At 34.7% G+C, this 17,586-nt stretch overlaps 2 protein-coding genes across 3 annotated transcripts; one reads left to right on the top strand and one right to left on the bottom strand.

Moving 5' to 3' along the window:
• Nucleotides 1-1,600: 1,600 nt before the first annotated feature.
• Nucleotides 1,601-4,794, top strand: LOC140882793 (uncharacterized). 2 transcript variants are annotated; one of them, XM_073288996.1, is made up of 5 exons: nucleotides 1,601-2,362; nucleotides 3,303-3,367; nucleotides 3,936-4,020; nucleotides 4,108-4,134; nucleotides 4,259-4,794. In XM_073288996.1, exons 1-5 carry the CDS (start codon nucleotides 2,231-2,233, stop codon nucleotides 4,619-4,621), a joined length of 672 nt encoding a protein of 223 aa, XP_073145097.1. In that variant the 5' UTR covers nucleotides 1,601-2,230; the 3' UTR covers nucleotides 4,622-4,794. The 2 variants fall into 2 exon arrangements, with proteins under 2 accessions (XP_073145097.1, XP_073145096.1); XM_073288995.1 differs by having other exon boundaries at nucleotides 1,606-2,362; nucleotides 3,936-4,134.
• Nucleotides 4,795-5,055: 261 nt separating this feature from the next.
• LOC140882578 (large ribosomal subunit protein bL27c-like) lies at nucleotides 5,056-11,848 on the bottom strand. Its single transcript, XM_073288661.1, has 3 exons — nucleotides 6,228-11,848; nucleotides 5,477-5,578; nucleotides 5,056-5,384 (listed from the first exon to the last, which is right to left on the bottom strand). Exons 1-3 carry the CDS (start codon nucleotides 6,522-6,524, stop codon nucleotides 5,205-5,207), a joined length of 579 nt encoding a protein of 192 aa, XP_073144762.1. The 5' UTR covers nucleotides 6,525-11,848; the 3' UTR covers nucleotides 5,056-5,204.
• Nucleotides 11,849-17,586: the final 5,738 nt, after the last annotated feature.

Here is a 17,586-nt window from a genome sequence, read left to right as displayed (position 1 = left end):
ATCAATATGACTGATGCGTCTATCTAAAAAATGATGATGGGCAGGTTATCTTGTACCTACTGATTTACGTTAATGATATCTTGATCGCAAGTAAAAGTAGGACATAGATATCATCCTTGAAACAACAGCTCAACACAGAGTTTGAGATGAAAGATCTGGGTGAAGCGAAGAGAATTTTGGGCATGGACATAGTGAGAAACAAGAAAATACAGGAGATTCATCTGAGTCAGAAGAACTATTTGAAGAAGGTTGTTCTGCGGTATAACATGAATCAAGCAAAATCTGTTTTGACCCCTCTGGGACAACATTTGAAGCTATCTGCGAATCAGTCACCTGAAAGTGAGGAAGACAAGAGGAAGATGACTGGTATTCCATATGCTAGTGGAGTGGGGAGTCTCATATATGGAATGGTGTGTAGTAGGCCTGATCTGACATACACAATCAGTGTTGTGTCAAGATTTATGGCTAATCCTGGGACATATCATTGGGAAGCTCTAAAGTGGATTCTCCGATATCTCATAAACACAACTGGGCTGGGGCTGGGGTTGAAGTTCAAAAAACAGCAAGATGAAATTGATCCGGTAGTTGGATATGTGGATTCAGATTTTGCTGGGAACGTAGACACGAGAAAGTCATTGACTGGTTATGTGTTCACCTTTTATGGCACAACGATCATCTGAAAGTCAAATCTACAGTCAGTGGTTGCCCTTTCTACCACTGAGGCAGAGTTCATAGCTGTTACTGAAGCCATAAAGGAAGGATTGTGGTTAAAAGTGATGATAGCGGAGTTGGGTGTAAAACAAGATCAAGTTGTAGTACACTGTGACAACCAAAGTGCAATACACTTGACGAAACACCAAGTCTATCATGAACGATCGAAACACATAGATGTGAAGATGCATTTTGTCAGAGATGTAATTGAAAGAGGAGATGTGATCCTTGTGAAGATAACATCAGAAGAAAATCCTGCAGATGCTATGACGAAGTCATTGCCATATGCTAAGTTCAAGAAATGTTTGAACTTAGTTAATGTGGTGATTGGAAATTAGCCAAGGCGGATAGGATGGAGATCAACATTCAACCTGAAAGAATCAAGGTGGAGATTGTTGAAGTATGCTTCTATCAGATTGAATGAGAATAGAAAAGAGATCGGATCGAATAGTACAGATCAGATGAGCTCGGTGATCAGATGAGTTCATGGCCAGATCGAATATTGAGATCAGATCGATGTGATGGTCAGATGAGTCTTCAGATGAGTTCATGCAGATAGATTGCTCGAGTATTGTGACTTGGTTAGAAGTCAGATGGAGTTTTCGTAAAGCTGGTAGCTTGCAGGCAGATCGATGCAGATCGAAGTGCGAGAGCAGATCAGACTGATGAATGAAAGCTTATCGGATTGAACCATGTTGACTTTATAATTGGGCCGTAAGTTACTGTTGACCTAAAGCCCAAGATGAAAGCCAGTTTAATTCTCTATATAAGCAGATGAAAGATGACCGCAACGAATATAACAGAAAATCAAATTCTTCAGAATATATTGTGAGAGAGAAGGAGAGATTTCGGAGGAAAAAACTAAGCATAGATTGTGACGAAAAAATTCAAGGCCTTAAGCTTGAATTGTGTCTGTATCTAGCTTGATAGTTTGTCTGAGTCCATCTCTGTAATAAGGTATGTTCTTGAGCTTGAGTTGTTCTGTTGGTGATTAATAAAGTGGTTGTGTTGCTCTCCCGTGGACGTAGGCAAATTCTTGCCGAACCACGTAAATACTTGCGTTGTTTATTGCTTTTGCGTGAGTGTTTGAGTTTGATCTGTGTGCGTTGGTTTTATTTGTGAAACTGAGATTATTGTTCTTGTTTGCTTGCGTGGTGAATTCTCGGAATACCAAAATTTGGATTGATTCCTAACATTAAAATATATATTAAATTAAATTTGTGAAAATTTAAAATTTCACCACTTAAAAAAAAATTGTTTGGTTTGAAAAACAAATGAAAAAGTTGACCGTGACATTGCTTTGTCTCAGTTAGGCCCAAAATTGATATATAAGTATAAGATAATTATGGGGCTTAAGCGCTTGACCTCAAACTTGACCTCGTATCGGAAGCCCAATCAACCTGAACTGAAATCGAAAGTGGGTTATTGCCCGGCCCAATTTAAAACATAAATAAAATAAAAGTAAGAATTTGATCCGAGAAGAATCCAGTGAAATTCAAAATCCACGACGAAAGGGGAAATGGAAACGGAGGTTGAAGGGAGCAGAGCTGGATTCCAATTCCCATTTTGGAATCCACTGAGACGAAGTTATGTGCCCGATTTTCCTCTCTTCGAGGCCGGAAACTTGGAAAGAGAACTTCTCGCCAAACAGGTACACACACTCTATACACAATTTGATTTGATAATCAGGTATTGTTGATTTTGCCGGATGTGATTTTGGTTCTTATTTTTCTTCTCAGTTAGATGTATGGAATTTGTTGCTGTTAAAATGTACCTGAGCGTAATAACTCACTGGTTGATTTATCGGTGATGCGGATGTTTATGATCGACTACCTTTAGTTAATTGTGTAAAGTATCGAGGTTGGAGGCAGAGTTTTTTTTTTTTTTTTTTTTGCTTCTGACGTTTCTTGGTAATTGGAAATACAAAGAGTATATCTGTAAATTCAGCATGATGGATTTAGTTTCGTACAAATCAAATCTTGAAACAAAATATATGAAAGCAGCATATTTCTGAGCTTCTGAAATGTAAATAAGGGAAATATGTTATTTGAGGTCTGCAATGCTTTTTCAACGGCAGTATCAATCATCTTGTACTGTACCCTCATCTTGATCGTCTTTGTATCATATTACAATGTTCAAATTTAAGCTATATTGCTTAATAAGGTCATAAGTTATTTTTCCTTCTTTTGTGCTACCCATGTTGTAACTTACACATAAAAATTTCTTTTGCATTTGTATGAAACTCCTCGAAGTTTCCGCATGTAGAATCAGTTGATTTTTTTTTTACTTGGGTTCCTCCCAGTGTGATCTTCCTGAATTTGGTGGATAGATTGCTAAGCTGGACTAGGTTATGCCTGTCATATACCACAGTAGTGAACTTCTTTGAAATTGTTTGATATTGTTTACCTGCACCTGTTTCCCCTACACATATCATTTGAAATTGTCATTTATTTGTGAACCAAATATTTTAAAAGCATGAAAAATTTCTTGAAATTTTCTTCTCTAGACATCTTATGGAGAGAATGTTCTTTTTGTCTGTTTTCTCATAAAGTGAGCAAAAGTCTATCAAGTTGAAATTATTTCTTCTATAGGTTGCATTGGAGTTGACAGATGCGGAAAAGCAGCAGATTCGAAATTTGGAAGACGGGGGGAGCAGGTATGGTTGCAATAGCTGGTTTAGCATACATGAATTGTTTAAAGCACATACCAGATGGTAAAAACAAACTTGGTTTTTGTCTTAGCGTATATTATGCTACAAGATGTAAATATAAATGTTTTTCTCATCCAAAATATAATTATATGCATTGCATTTTCTGCTTTTTGCAAATCATTTCATACCTGTGCGAAGTACTGTAAAACTAATGATGCAAAGAACCAGTGGCTTGCTGTCTATTCTAATATCTGAATTTGGGGGAAAAAAGATTGTGCATAATCTTTGTGATCGAGTTGATGTAGGATTGTAGCATAGTGTCTCAGTAGTTTCTTAATGTCATTATTCTTGCAGCATTAAGTTTTTTATCTACTCGTTCATGGCTGGCAGTAAATGAATTTGTTTACTACCTTGAATTTTTGTGAATTCATAATATACTCTTTATCTTTTCTTTAAAATATGATCTCCAGTCTAGTCAAAATGGGACTTAAGAAAAGTTTTTGGCTCACTTTTTTAATGTTTTCAAAGGTGTCTATCTAGTTCGTCGGACCTCATTGAAACTTTTTTAAGTCAGTGAAGTGTTCTGCCCAATTGTTGGTTGTGGTGCACATCTTAAATCGTTGGAGGAATTTGAAGATCACTATAATGCTCGACACCAGGCATCTTGTTCAGTCTGTTCAAAAGTGTTCCCAACATCACGCCTACTTAGCATACATGTTTCTGAATCTCACAATTCTTTCTTTCAGGCCAAAGTTGCCCGTGGATTTGCGATGGTAATTTGCTCGACTTAAATACAGTTCTTCCCAAACGCCTTTTTGATTCTTCTATTTTTTATTTTTTTTAAAAAATAAAATTAAAATGTCTCTTGTGAAATCCTTATATAATTTATGTGCATAGTATGAATGCCTTGTTGAAGGCTGTGGTGCCAAGCTGATGAACTATAAGAGCCGGCAGCAGCATCTGATAGACAAGCATCAATTCCCTGCTTCATTTGAGTTTAAGAAAGCCAATCCATCAAAGAAACACAGGCAGAAATTCGTTCACAAGAAAGGATCAGTAGAGGCTTCCTCGGCTGCAAATATGCAAGTGGACGAAGATAGCATGGACACTCTCGTTTCAGCAGTCTCAAGACTAAGCACCTCTGATTCTCCTTCATCAATAAATTTTGGCCGCCGCCACACTCGAGGTTTTGCTTTTGTTCCTCGAGCTGTTGCAAAAGAGAGAAGACAACCTAGCCGTTCACCTGCTCAGACAAAGTAAGACTAGGACTTTTTTGTTTCGAAAGGATTATTATCTTGGTTCGTGAAATTCTTGATGCGGCTGTGTTTTGTAATGAAATTCAACAAACGAAAGTTAAAAGATCTTTGTGCAATGTATAAAATGCCATATCAGAATATCCTTGGTTTTATTCAATCTCGACAGTCAAAAGTCAACCTATTTGGTGCAGGCTGGGATCACACGTTCAGGTTATTTATGTTTCAAAACGTCTTACAAGCCTTTTACTTGTCCCAAAACGCTGTACATTTAGCTAAAGATTGAACCTACGACATTTATTTTATGATTAAAAACTTCTATCTTTGAAAAATCACTAAGTTCAAAGTTTTTGTAGTCTCATCAAAATATATGGACCCGTATAGGCAAACAGCCTTCACATATATTCTTTATTGTAATTATTTTAAAATCAACTTGTTCTAACGTGTTAAACAATCATTTCTTGACAAAAAAGTAAAATAAATAATCAAACAGCATCAGCAGGAGTTGGAATCCGAGCATTAATTTATAATTACAAGTTATGCTCATAATCTCAATTGTCAAATACAAAGAAACGGCAATTGCCAGCAGATTAACAGGCAGGACTATCTTCCAGGGATTCCGGAGCAGAAGCAAGCACCAGCTGTGGCTCAACCACTACACCTTCCTTTCTCGCTTTTCTGCGTTCGCGTTGCAACCTAAAGGACTCCCTCTTCCTTGCTCTGTAGCACAATGGGTTTTCAGGTTGAACAATGCGTGGATAAACACTGATCTGTGGATTTCATGAAAAGATGGCCATCACAATCTATTCAATCAGAAGAAAATAACATATTCACATGCAAAAGTTGATATAGATGAATGAACCTTCTTCTTATCAGGTCCAAACTTCTCAAATTTGACCAGCCCATCAATCAATGAGAAGATAGTGTGATCCTTGCCAATTCCAACATTTTTTCCTGGATGAAACTGCCAAAGTCAAGAAAATTGAACTCAACAACTACAACCCCTTCAGAATGCCAGAAAATACTGCAGAAAGCATTGAAAAATGATGTAGCAAAGGAAGCTAAATTGAGATAATACAGATGAAGTTTAGAATATTAGCAGGGAAATGTAAACGTCACAGTTATGTTATCAGCTAAACCAAATATGTTGCAGAATTGCCAAGACTCAATTTGAGGTAAACTGCTCGTGGAAGTGGTGTAAGAGTTGGCATATCCTCGTTTCTTATCCCCCAAAACCAAAAAAAAAAAAAAAACGTTGGCATATCACACACTTGAAAAGGATGAATGTAGAACAGCATAGGACAATCCGAGAAAACCATTTCTTTGTTAAACTTGCATCATTTGGAAACTTGCATACAAAATGCCACCATTTTTGGCACCAGTTACTGCTGAACGAAATAAAAAACGCAATCCATTCACAGTATGAGATCTAAATATGGATTTATGCATTTGAATACAAGTATATCTGTTGTTCAAACATGAGACATCGCATGCTTCATTCATTAGATAGAATTCACGTAGCTGGTTGTGGCTTCAAGCAAGCAAAACTAGGCCCTTTCCATAAAAGATTTTCCATGAACACTAAAACCGGAAACAGAGAATGAAGTTCAAACCTTGGTGCCGCGCTGGCGAACGATGATGGCACCTGGCTTAGCCGCTTGGTCGCCGTAAATTTTGACTCCAAGCCTCTGGCCGGGAGAGTCCCGTCCGTTCTTTGTGCTTCCAGCCCCCTTCTTATGTGCGGACTCAATCGTCAAAGGAGCTCTAATCGGAAAAGAAACAGAGAAATTTCGCCCTACGCTTTGAATCGAACCAAATTCTCCTCTCAAAAAAGCAGAGGAAGAGCTTGAACCAATGGATAGGCCATTGAACGCCCCCACCAGATTGAAACTTAAGCTCGCAACCGCCATTGCTGCGAAAATTTTGAGAATGTTGGGTTTGTGGGCTGCTTACCTTTCTTATCCCGAGAGCAGGGGTGATCACATATTTTCTCAAACACCGCGACCATCCCCGCACGGTGGTATCTCCTTTTTTGAAATAACCATGATTTTTTTTAAAAAAAAATGGAAACCGCCCCGCCGCCATGGTTCGGTTATAATTTTTGGCCCAAACCGCCCAGCACCGCACCACCGTGTATAGTGGTATTTAGCTAGAGTTATATTTATAGCACATTGTATATACATTATACACAATAGATTTGATCTTATGCCGCCTCCACTCTCTTCTCTCCCAACACTTCTTCAAAAAATTTTCCCGTCTTTCTCTTTTCATATCTATTTACTACTTCTCTATACAAATATTAATGTTCAACATTGCCTAAGCATATTATAGTTGATTAACTTTATTTTGTTGCTTGATTGTTATTTTATTTAGTTTTATTGTGTTTATTATAGTTTTCATTCATTATTCTAATAATTTGAATAGTTTTTATTTTTTTAATTTACCTATCATTAAAAAAATCGCGAACCGACAGCAACCGCTTAAAACCTTCGAAAACCGCGAAAATGATTTTACATATAAAACCGCAATAAAAAAATAAAATATAACCAAACTGCAATTGACAATTCGGTTTGAATTTCATATGAAAAACCGTCGAACCGCACCGTGATCACATCTACCCCAGAGAGAGAGTTAACGGGCAATGGTACACTAGCGTACAAACAAATGGCTTGTACATGAACTCGTCGCAGCAAATTATTGCCCATAAATGTAATAAAATATAAAATCAGATTTCGGTTTTTTAATAATAGGCCGACACATCAAAAAAAAGGGGATTTTAGGAAAAAAAAAATCCTCTTTTCAAAATCAAAGTTGGGATTCAGTACCTAAGGCAGAAAATATAAATAAGAGATCCATGTTTTGACTCAATTTTCCTTTTTATTTTATTTTTTCACCAATAATCTCATTTTTCCTTTATTTATTAATTATTATACTATTTATATTTATCATCTCTCTCTTTCCTCCCTCTTACCTCCCTCTTAATGCTTCTCCCGAATCTCCCCTTTGATTATCACGACAGAAATCTCTACCCCTAATCCATCGGCCGACTTTGATCACCACCAGCCGAATTGGCCAACGACCAGAGAACATGAGTCTACTTGATTGCCTTTCTCCGATTCAAACTCGGAATCGCCTCGCCCTGTCACTCCTCCGCCCTCCGCTTCTCTTCGACCCCTGATGCCACCATAGGTCGCATCTGCCGTAGTACTCGCCATTAATACAGGCATACGCACCCTTCTTCACGTATTATTATCTATTCTCATTCGATTTTTTCAAATTTTTCTTCTGTTCGAAATTATTGTTCTCGCAGGGGCCTTCCGCGAGCTATTTTTCTTCTACCCGGTTTGTGCTCTTTATTAACTCTTACGTTATTATATGTTTGTGTGCTTATTAATCTGTGAAGTAGGATTTTGGATTGAAATTTGTTCTAGAAAATGGTATCTAGGGTTACGATATTGGTATTTGAGGTATCTAGAGGCTTGTTCGGTTTTGATTAAATTTTTTGGATGCAATTTTTTGTTCCAATTGTCGCTGCATTGTAATTGATTTTCGCATGTTTTTTTTTCTGTTTTGCTACTGTTTTTCCCCTCTGTGCTTTGTTAAGTTTGCCATAGTTGATTTGATATTGTTTTGTGTCTCTTTGTTTTTGTTGATCCTAATTTTTTCTTGATTTCATTGTCGAACGAACTCTCTCGATGATTGGGGTTTGTTTTGTTTCTTAATTGATATTGATTGTTCAATTGTTTGTTCGGATTAAATTTCTTGAATTTTGATTATTTGTTCGCTATTTTTTTAGTTTGTCAAATCTCATTTGAGGAAAATAATAATAAAAAATTAGTTTCTAAATGAGGATGAATGAAATTGAAAGTACTGTGGTTTGCAAGATTAATACTTTTTATCTGCATCAAAATTGTATGCTTGATTCTCTTGAATTTTTTTGTGTAAGCCTGGACTTCTATGATATTTGTATATGAAACTATTTTTGTAAAAAAATGTTTACATTTTCAAGGTAAATGATTTTATTCTTAAGCATAGTGTCAAGTTAACCTTGATTTTAGTTCATAAAAAGATAAAGATATTTGGTGACCTTCAAATCGCTAAAATATCATAGATATTATGTTTGTATAATGTGCATGTTTTGGAATGAGAAATGTGTGTTTTTCAGGTTTTGTGGCGTGGATTTTTAATAAGTTTCAAAATAGTGCATTTGATATTAAAACGATGTTTATTCAGATTTTGTTATCGATATAATTTCTGTTATGATGTACACGTTCAAAATGACTCGAAGATCCAAGTGGGTTATTAAAGACAGTTAATTCCTTTGATAATTACCTATCTTTATGAATTTATCACCACCGGATATGCTCATTTTGTATCTGACAATGCTTATAACTATAGGAAATATTGACCTTTCTAGAAATTCATCGTGTACCATTTCCGTTATAGTAAAATTTATTAATGTTCATGCATGTAGTTTTCACTTTCTGATTTTAGTTTAGTTTTTTCTTTTATCTAAATTATTTATTCATAACATTCATCTTTTTTTATTTAAAAATTCATTTGAAAACAAATTTTAGTTTGTTTACTTGGTTTTATGAAATTATTCTTGTTCCGTTTAAGATGTGAGTGAATTTCCAAATTCATGAATGTTTATAGCAATCAATTTTTTAAAAAAACAACCAAGTATATATCTAATTCATGAACTTCAATTTCTCCATTGAAGATTTATTTAGAAAAATTGTTTACAAACCACGCAAAATAGAATCCCAGATTATGATATTGTTGTGCGCAACACATACAATTTAAATTAAAAATAGAGAAAATTGGCAATAAATCCCCAATTCTCACTGGTTTTTGCTTGTGTACATGGAATAATGTAAAAAGAGAATTTGTTATGAGGAACACAATAGACAGCCCATATGACAGGACAAGTGCGAGGCAGTTTGTAAGTAATGTATTATTTTACCTTCCTCATTATGTGTTGCAATTAGTTTTACTATTACAATAATTCGATTTGTGTCCAGGTTGAATTTATATTAGGATACTTGAGGATTTTCAAGGATCTTGAGCTTGCCAATTGCAATGTGGGATTCCCAAAGTGTAGAGTCCAACGGCCTAATTCAGATTGTGGTGTGTTTACTTGCCTATGGGCGGAGTGCTATGCTCGTGATGACCCTTTTACATGGACTAATCAGACTGATTGCAACATAGACGGTACAAGGGCACACGTTGTTGCAGCCATGCTAAACGACAAATATGGTTTGATGGGAAAGGACTAAGGAAATTGAGAATCGAGTGAACAATTTTGTTGGTGTATTCTGTACTATACTTTGATCGGATGGATAACTATGTTGATGAAGTTGATACTGTATTTTGGTAGAATTGATGTTTAATTTCTATTTATAACTATGTTGCTGAAGGTGGTATTTTATTTTGGTAAAATGGATGTTTAATTTTCATTTATAACTATGTCGATGATGTTAGATGTTTAATTCTGATAGAATGGATGTTTAATTCTCATATCACAATTAGACGTTATTATACTTCATTTTCGGAAGTCAGGATGTCTCCTAAACTCGTCTTGCCCTGTGATTAGTAAGGGAGGCCAAGATTTCTCTCAACCCCACGCTTACACGTCTATATTTGGTAAGGAAGGCCAAGACGTCTCTTAACCCCACACATACACGTCCATTGGTAAGGTAGGTCAGAACGTCTCCCAACCCCACACATACACGTCATTTCTATAGTCACAATCAGTTCACCTCGTTCGAAAAGTAATTTTCTTTCTTTATTGGATATAGGACTTAGCAAGCACATGTGAAAGTAATGAACTCAAATAAGGAATCTGTTTAATCAATGTACATGCAAGAGACTCGATGGTGAATGACTGGAATTGGTGATTTAGGGAGAAAACCAAAGATAGGAATCTAAACCATGATTTGCACTTAGGACTAAGTAAGAAAACCATTCTCCGAGTATTATTCCTATACCATCATTTTACCAAGATTTTGTTTCCGGACAGCAACCTTGTTTAACACCAAATATCCTACACCTTTCCAATCAATGGCCTAAAACTCCATCTAGACTTAACCGAATTTGATTTCACTCGAACCAGCCCTTTCCTATAATTCTAAGATATTTCCCAACCCGAGCCCTTAACCAATATTGGAGTTTAGCACTGTTCCAAAGATCAGTTTCTGGACAGATCTCACACCGATAATATTCTGCTCAAGTCTCCTTATATAACCTTCCAAAACTTAGTCGTAGGCCTCCCAAGGTCCAAGCCAATATACTTAGGATCATGACCAATACTTAGACTCTTCTCAACCCATAAGAACGCACCCCTCTCCAGCCTATCTTAACTCAAAAATGGCAGTCCCTAGCAGCACCCCTAGACCGAGTTCACCAACAAAATTCGCTGCCCCTTCACCCATTTCGTTAGCTAATCGCAACACATCCTAAGCACTACCACAAAATCCTTTATTCACTACCATGAACCATCAGCTAAACTCATCTAGCAATCCCCTTAACAGACGCCAATCTCCCTTGCTAAAGCTCACACCTGGACAGCCCCAAAATAGCCCTTAGTACTGCCAAGTTCGAACAGTCCCCTACTACAAATCCGACTCATTCTATTGCTACCACGTGAACTTCATATCACCCGTGGTAGCCCCTACATCACCAATCCAATCCACCATCAACAAACACACAAAAACTTTCGAAATATGATAGCCAAAATTCAGAAAAATCGAAATGGTGCTAACATGATTACCAATGCATTTCAAAGCTTTTAGGATCATTCAATCTTCATATATGAACAATAATAGATCGACTAACAATCAAAATCTCAAAAATATATATGTCCAGCCGTACAAAATAAATGAAGAACAGGGCACGCTTGTGAGGGAGAAAATTTACTTTGCAACCCTAAAATGTCAATCAACACAACAAATATAATCTATATAGTGCACGAATGAATTCATAATCTTGCCTAGTTAGAACAAGAAAGAACTGATGAACCCAGAAATCTCGAAATGGCGGCCGAGAGCTAGGCCGAGAAGACAATCTGGAAAATCGAGGTAAACGAACACGGGCTACACTTCTAGCTGGACCTGGAACAGTTTTCTGGAGAAGAATCGAAACTTGAAAGCTCCAGGAAAAGAATCGAAGAACCGAGCTCAGTCTCTTGAAGAACAGGGAAGTCGAAGCTGTGTTGTGTGCGTGAGTTTTAGTGTGTGTGAATTAGGCGTGAGTGTGTGTGTTATTTTAGGGATTAGGGTTATGTATTAAAATTGAGTGTGTAGGAGATAGAAAAGTGCTACAAACTTTTAAAAAGTGCTACTAAAACTTAGAAACTTAGGACTACAGATTAAATTGCACTAAATAAAAATACAAGCTTGAAAATCCAAGACTTTAAACACTTTAAATATTCTGATGTTACGGCGACGAGTAAAATATTTAAATAACAAGCAGAGCGATTAAAATAATTTAAACATACTAAAGAAACGTTTAAAAACAATTTAAATAAATACACAAGAAAAAATAAAACCTTTAAAATGATTTGGACAATTAAAAATGATTTAAATAAATAAGCTAGACATTTAAAATAATTTAAAATAATTAACCGCTAAAATTAAGCTATTTAATAAATAATTTGGACACTCAAAAATATTTAAATAACTAAACTAAAAATTAAAATAATTTTAAAAAAATAAACTAAACAATTTAAAAAAATCATTTAAATATGTAAAGCTTAAACCTTTAAAATATTAAAACAATTAAATCGCGCAATAAAAATCATTTTGACAATTAAACTTATACAATTAAAAATATTAATTAAATAGTTAGTAAAACAAAATCATTTGAATAAATAATGAAATATTTTATTAACACGTAACTCAAATAAATAATTTAATCAATTAAACTTAAAAATAATAATCCTAATTTTTATTAAATTTAATGCATGTAATTTAGTAAATTGGATTTTAGGTACTACACTTAAAACACAAGATAATGCCCAAAAATAAAATATTACTTATAAAATTAAAATATCAATTTATTGGTGAGGTAAAAACTTTTATCCATCTTTCAACGTAATCAATCATTAATCGCATAATATTTATTAGTTATATTCTATATTCAGTTTCTATAATATTAAATCAAAAACCGATTTCATAAATTTATCTCAAGATTTTTATATATTGGTCTTGTCCACAACTCACTCACCCTCGGAAACTCCAAGATCAAAGTAGGGCTTATCAAAGAAGCGCAACAAAAACAGTGCAGAAATAAGTCAATAACAGGGCTTGCTACAGGCGTAAGGAAGAAAACAACTCAAACCGTTCGAGGTTTTGACGCTGGATGAAGGAGATATGAGTCAAATACAACAGTTGTATAGTGGATAGGCAAGAAGGTGACAGGTTGAGGGGTTAGACATTGAGTATATTTTTTGTTTTCTATCAAGTGTATTTATGCGTGGGGAAAAAAATAAGGTGAAAAAATATCAGTTAGAAAAAACGTTGTCATAGAACTAAAATACACGCACATACGAAAATGGTTTTAAACACCCCAAAAACACGCAAATAGCCAATGTTTAATTAAAACTGATGTCTTAGTTTGAAAACCATTGTACTTGAAACATATAAAGACAACATTTTTTAAAAATCTTCGTATTTTTCCATTGAAATATAACAAACGACAACGGTTTTAGAGAAAATTCTTGTCAAAAGACAAAAAAACAATGGTTTTTGACAACAAACTTGAAAATATTTTGATAAAATATCATTAAAATATTAAAAACACCTTAATACGTCATAAAAGTAAAATTTGAACTTCAAAAAAGTGGTTTTTGTTTTGTTAAGAAAAAGAAGATGGAGCCTAGGCGCCTGTTATCTTCTTGCGCATAGGCGCCGTTTATTACCAGCGCCTAGGGCCCTAGCCTGTTGAGCGCCTAGGCGCATAATCTGGCACCTAGGCGCCTGGACTCACCAGCGCCTAGGCGCCTTTAGTTTTTTTTTTCTTTTTAAAAATCATTTTTTGACGTTCGAAGGGTATTTTTATTATCTTTTAAGGTATTTTTGATATTTTTAAAATATTTTATGAAAATATTTTCAATTTTGACATCAAGAATGGAAGTAACGACCCACGTGAATCGGTTTAGCTATCTATTACATATATATGTTATTATTTTTTCACAAAAGCTATTTTTTTATGAAAGTCATGAAATTTTATGAAATAATAAGGGCGTTGTTGATTTTATTTTATTTTATTTTCTGATTTTGCATTCTTATTTTTAACGTTTTTTTACGCTAAGTTTTCTTTTCATTTTTTTTAGTCTTACAAGCCCGATCCAACAATATTTTAAAATATTCAATATTCAAATAACCGAATGGGTAAATTGCATATATCATCCTTGTGAAATCCCGTGTTAGTTAATAACCTCCTGTGAAAAATTTTTAAGCTAATAACCCCCTGTGATTCTAGATTTGTAGCATACACACCCCTTCTGACTAAAAAATGACGAAAATGCCCTTGACTTTTATGAACTATTTAATTTATCATTTATTTTATGTAGGGGTATTTTCTTCATTTTTTAGCTGAAAAGGGTGTGTATGCTACAAATCTAGAATCACAGGGGGTTATTAGCTTAAAAATTTTTCACAGGGGGTTATTAGCTAACACGAAATTTCACAAGGGTGATATATGCAATTTCCCCTAACCGAATGGGTCCTAGTCCACCTCCTCAAATATGACATTCTTAATACATTCTATTATAATGATCTTCTATCGTAGTTGAAAATCCAATATTTCAAAACCACGGTACTTAGGCATCGAAAGCTAATTTATTCAGACATGCTCATTCAGCTGAAAATGATAGAGTTTACTCTTATGCTAAAATATCATTGTTTCCTCATAATATAATTTTCTAGAAAGAAATCAAAATTCTATCCTCTAATTAAAAATCTCAAAGTGGAACTGAACACTACATGAAATCTTAAAACACAAGATAATGCCCAAATATAAAATATTACTTATAAATTAAAATATCAATTTAGTGGTAAGTTAAAAAATTTTATCCACCTTTCAACGTAATCAATCATTAATCGCAAAATATTTATTAGGCAACATTTTATATTCAGTTTCTATAATAATAAATTAAAAACCGATTTTATAAATTTATCCCAAGTTTTTCATATATTGGCCTTTGGCGCCTAGCTGCCTAGACTTTTTTTTCCTTTTTAAAAATCATTTTTTGACGTTAAAAGGGTATTTTTTATGATCTTTTAAGGTATTTTTGATATTTTTAAAATATTTTATGAAAATATTTTAAATTTTGACATCAAGAACGGAAGTAACGACTCACGTGGATCGGTTTAGCTATCTAATACATATATATGTTATTATTTCTTCACAAACGCTATTTTTTATGAAAGTAATGAAATTTTATGAAATGATAAGGGCGTTGTTGATTTTATTTTATTTCATTTTCTATTTTTGCGTTCTTTTTTTTTAACGCTTCTTTTTTATGCTAAGTTTTCTATTATATTTTTTTTAGTCTTACAAGCCCGGTCCAATAATATTTTAAAATATTCTATATTCCAATAACCCAAAGGGTCCTAGTCCAACTCCTAAAATATGACATTCTTAATACGTTCTATTATAATTATCTTCTATCGTAGTTGGAAATCCAAAATCTGGAAATGACGGTACTGAAAGAGTGGGTGCCCGGTGAGCCAACTTGTGGCTAAGGGCTTTGATGACTCTTTGTATAAACAATCTTTTGTTTAATATTATTTACACTTTTATTAATGGCAATGACTTTGTCTTTCTTCATATTGTGATATTGTGATATACTATTGTTGTTTTGATAAAGACCTTGAATATGCTATAGTGTATGTAAGATGTGGTAGAACATGGAGATGTCTATCATGAAACACATCTTATAGTCACTGTATATTCTAAACTGTTCCTAGTCGATTGAGCCGTCCGATAATAAGGATAAGGATCGCTCGAGTTTGAGACTAGCATTTGCGATGCAGAGTACCACGTTTCATTGGTAAGGAACATAGAGATGTTCGAAGCATGCAAATGGATATTCATATGATGAATGATCGAACTACCCTATCCGGACTTTCCAAGTGGTTATCACTTATCGAGTGGATAAAGTCCGCGGTTTTGGTTGTACACCATTAGTCCTTACTACTTGAGACATCATTGAGACTCTATATGCTAGTACTGTGCTTTGACTCGTTTACCGACTCTATTGGGGTCATCAGGTGTCGGGATTGGGTACAGTTACAACACATATAGGAGTCGATGCTTTGTTGTCAAGGATTCACCACATACTTGCGAGTGTGGATATCCTATGCGATCTGAGGAGATATTAGTGTGACGAATCTCTGGCCAGAGTACATGATGTGATTTAAGAAATGGTTTCTTAGTAGCACATGCGATGTCACTATTTGATCTTCAAGATGTATTGCATAATTATCGAATCTCGAGCGACTCTCGATATACCAATGGTTGTTGATTCGATCGGGATATTTGGATGAAGGGACCGTACTGTACGCTAACCAAAATCTACTGGTTCTTGTAGGCACTATCAGTGATACCTAGGGAATCATGGGGCGATGTTGCTAGGCGCTCATACCATGATTCGATGGGCAAGTCGGAAATTGTTGTTCCGAGTCACAAGGAGTTGTGAGCCCACGGCTAGCTGTATCCCTGAACCATTGAGGGTCACACAGTGTAATGGATTTTTAATCCCCGTTGAGATAGTTAAATTTAAAGAGTTAAATTTAATGAACGAAGAAGTTGGACTTCTTATTTAAGAGTAGAGGAGTAAGATTTCCTAAAATGACATAGGGATGGCCATTTTTGGAAATCACTGAATTCGGATTCAGAAAAATTTATCTTGACTTTAAAAGGTGCAGAAATGGTTTCTGTGCACATTGGTGAAATCGGTTTATCAATCGGAGTCACGATGAATTTCATATTAATTTCTGAACATGCGGGCTTTGCTTGTCGGGCTTGAACTTATGACTAATGGGCCCTAAGCTGTTAGTGGCCTACATTATAAATAAGTTATTGCAGTATAGAAATTACACACAACAAGGTCACAATTTTCGAAAACCTAAGTATTTTTCTAACAAGTGTGGCCGCCCCCCTCCCTGTCTACTCGAGAAAAATCCAGCCTGTGATTTTGAATTACAGTCTGGTTTAACGGATCAAATTCGTTAATCTCTTCGTAGAAACTTCTGATAGATTTTCTAGTGCAATCTATCAGAGGGATTAAATATCTATTCGTGGACCTGATTGAAGAACAGTTCGTCCATCAGTTCCAGGGATATACAACAAGAGCAGAGAAATCTGTTGGTGTCCAAAATCTCGATTCGAGATTAAAGGTAAAAATTTTATAATTGTTATTTAATTTTTACACACACAATTTAATCGTAAGGTTGATACCCATTATGGAATCGTTCCATACAAAAATTTTAAACTTCCGCTGCACCGGGTATCAATCATAATTGATCTGAACGCCGCGTTCTACAACAGGTACTTAGGCATTGAAACCTAATTTATTCAGACTTGCTCATTCAATTGAAAATGGTAGAGTTTATTCTTATGCTAAGATATTATTGTTTCCTCGAAATATAATTTTCTAGAAGGAAATCAAAATTATATCACTAATTGAAAATCTCAAAGTGGAAATGAACACTACATGAAATCTTAAAACACAAGATAATGCCCAATAATAAAATATTACTTATAAAATTAAAATATCAATTTAGTGGTGAGGTAAAAACTTTTATCCACCTTTCAACATAATCAATCATTAATCGCATAATATTTATTAGGCTACATTCTATATTCAGTTTCTATAATAGTAAATTAAAAAACGATTTAATAAATTTATCTCAAAATTTTCATATATCGGCCTTTGTTTCCTAGGCGCCTAGATTTTTTTTCCTT

The sequence above is a fragment of the Henckelia pumila genome, chromosome 2 (assembly GCF_033568475.1).
Source record: "Henckelia pumila isolate YLH828 chromosome 2, ASM3356847v2, whole genome shotgun sequence".
In the NCBI taxonomy this organism is placed as follows: Eukaryota; Viridiplantae; Streptophyta; class Magnoliopsida; order Lamiales; family Gesneriaceae; genus Henckelia; species Henckelia pumila.
The sequence above is the reverse complement of the archived record's forward strand: the minus strand, read 5'-3'. Positions and strand labels throughout refer to the sequence as shown.

What these genes read in the sequence shown, in the direction of transcription:
- LOC140882578 (XM_073288661.1), bottom strand. Translation starts at nt 6,524, where the DNA reads ATGGCGGTTGCGAGCTTAAGTTTCAATCTGGTGGGGGCGTTCAATGGC. An exon ending in TTCGCCAGCGCGGCACCAAG is followed by an intron (nt 5,579 to 6,227) that starts GTTTGAACTTCA and finishes TGACTTTGGCAG; the next exon opens with TTTCATCCAGGAAAAAATGT. An exon ending in TTGGACCTGATAAGAAGAAG is followed by an intron (nt 5,385 to 5,476) that starts GTTCATTCATCT and finishes TGAAATCCACAG; the next exon opens with ATCAGTGTTTATCCACGCAT.
- LOC140882793 (XM_073288995.1), top strand. Translation starts at nt 2,231, where the DNA reads ATGGAAACGGAGGTTGAAGGGAGCAGAGCTGGATTCCAATTCCCATTT. An exon ending in GAGAACTTCTCGCCAAACAG is followed by an intron (nt 2,363 to 3,302) that starts GTACACACACTC and finishes TTTCTTCTATAG; the next exon opens with GTTGCATTGGAGTTGACAGA. An exon ending in TTGCCCGTGGATTTGCGATG is followed by an intron (nt 4,135 to 4,258) that starts GTAATTTGCTCG and finishes TTATGTGCATAG; the next exon opens with TATGAATGCCTTGTTGAAGG.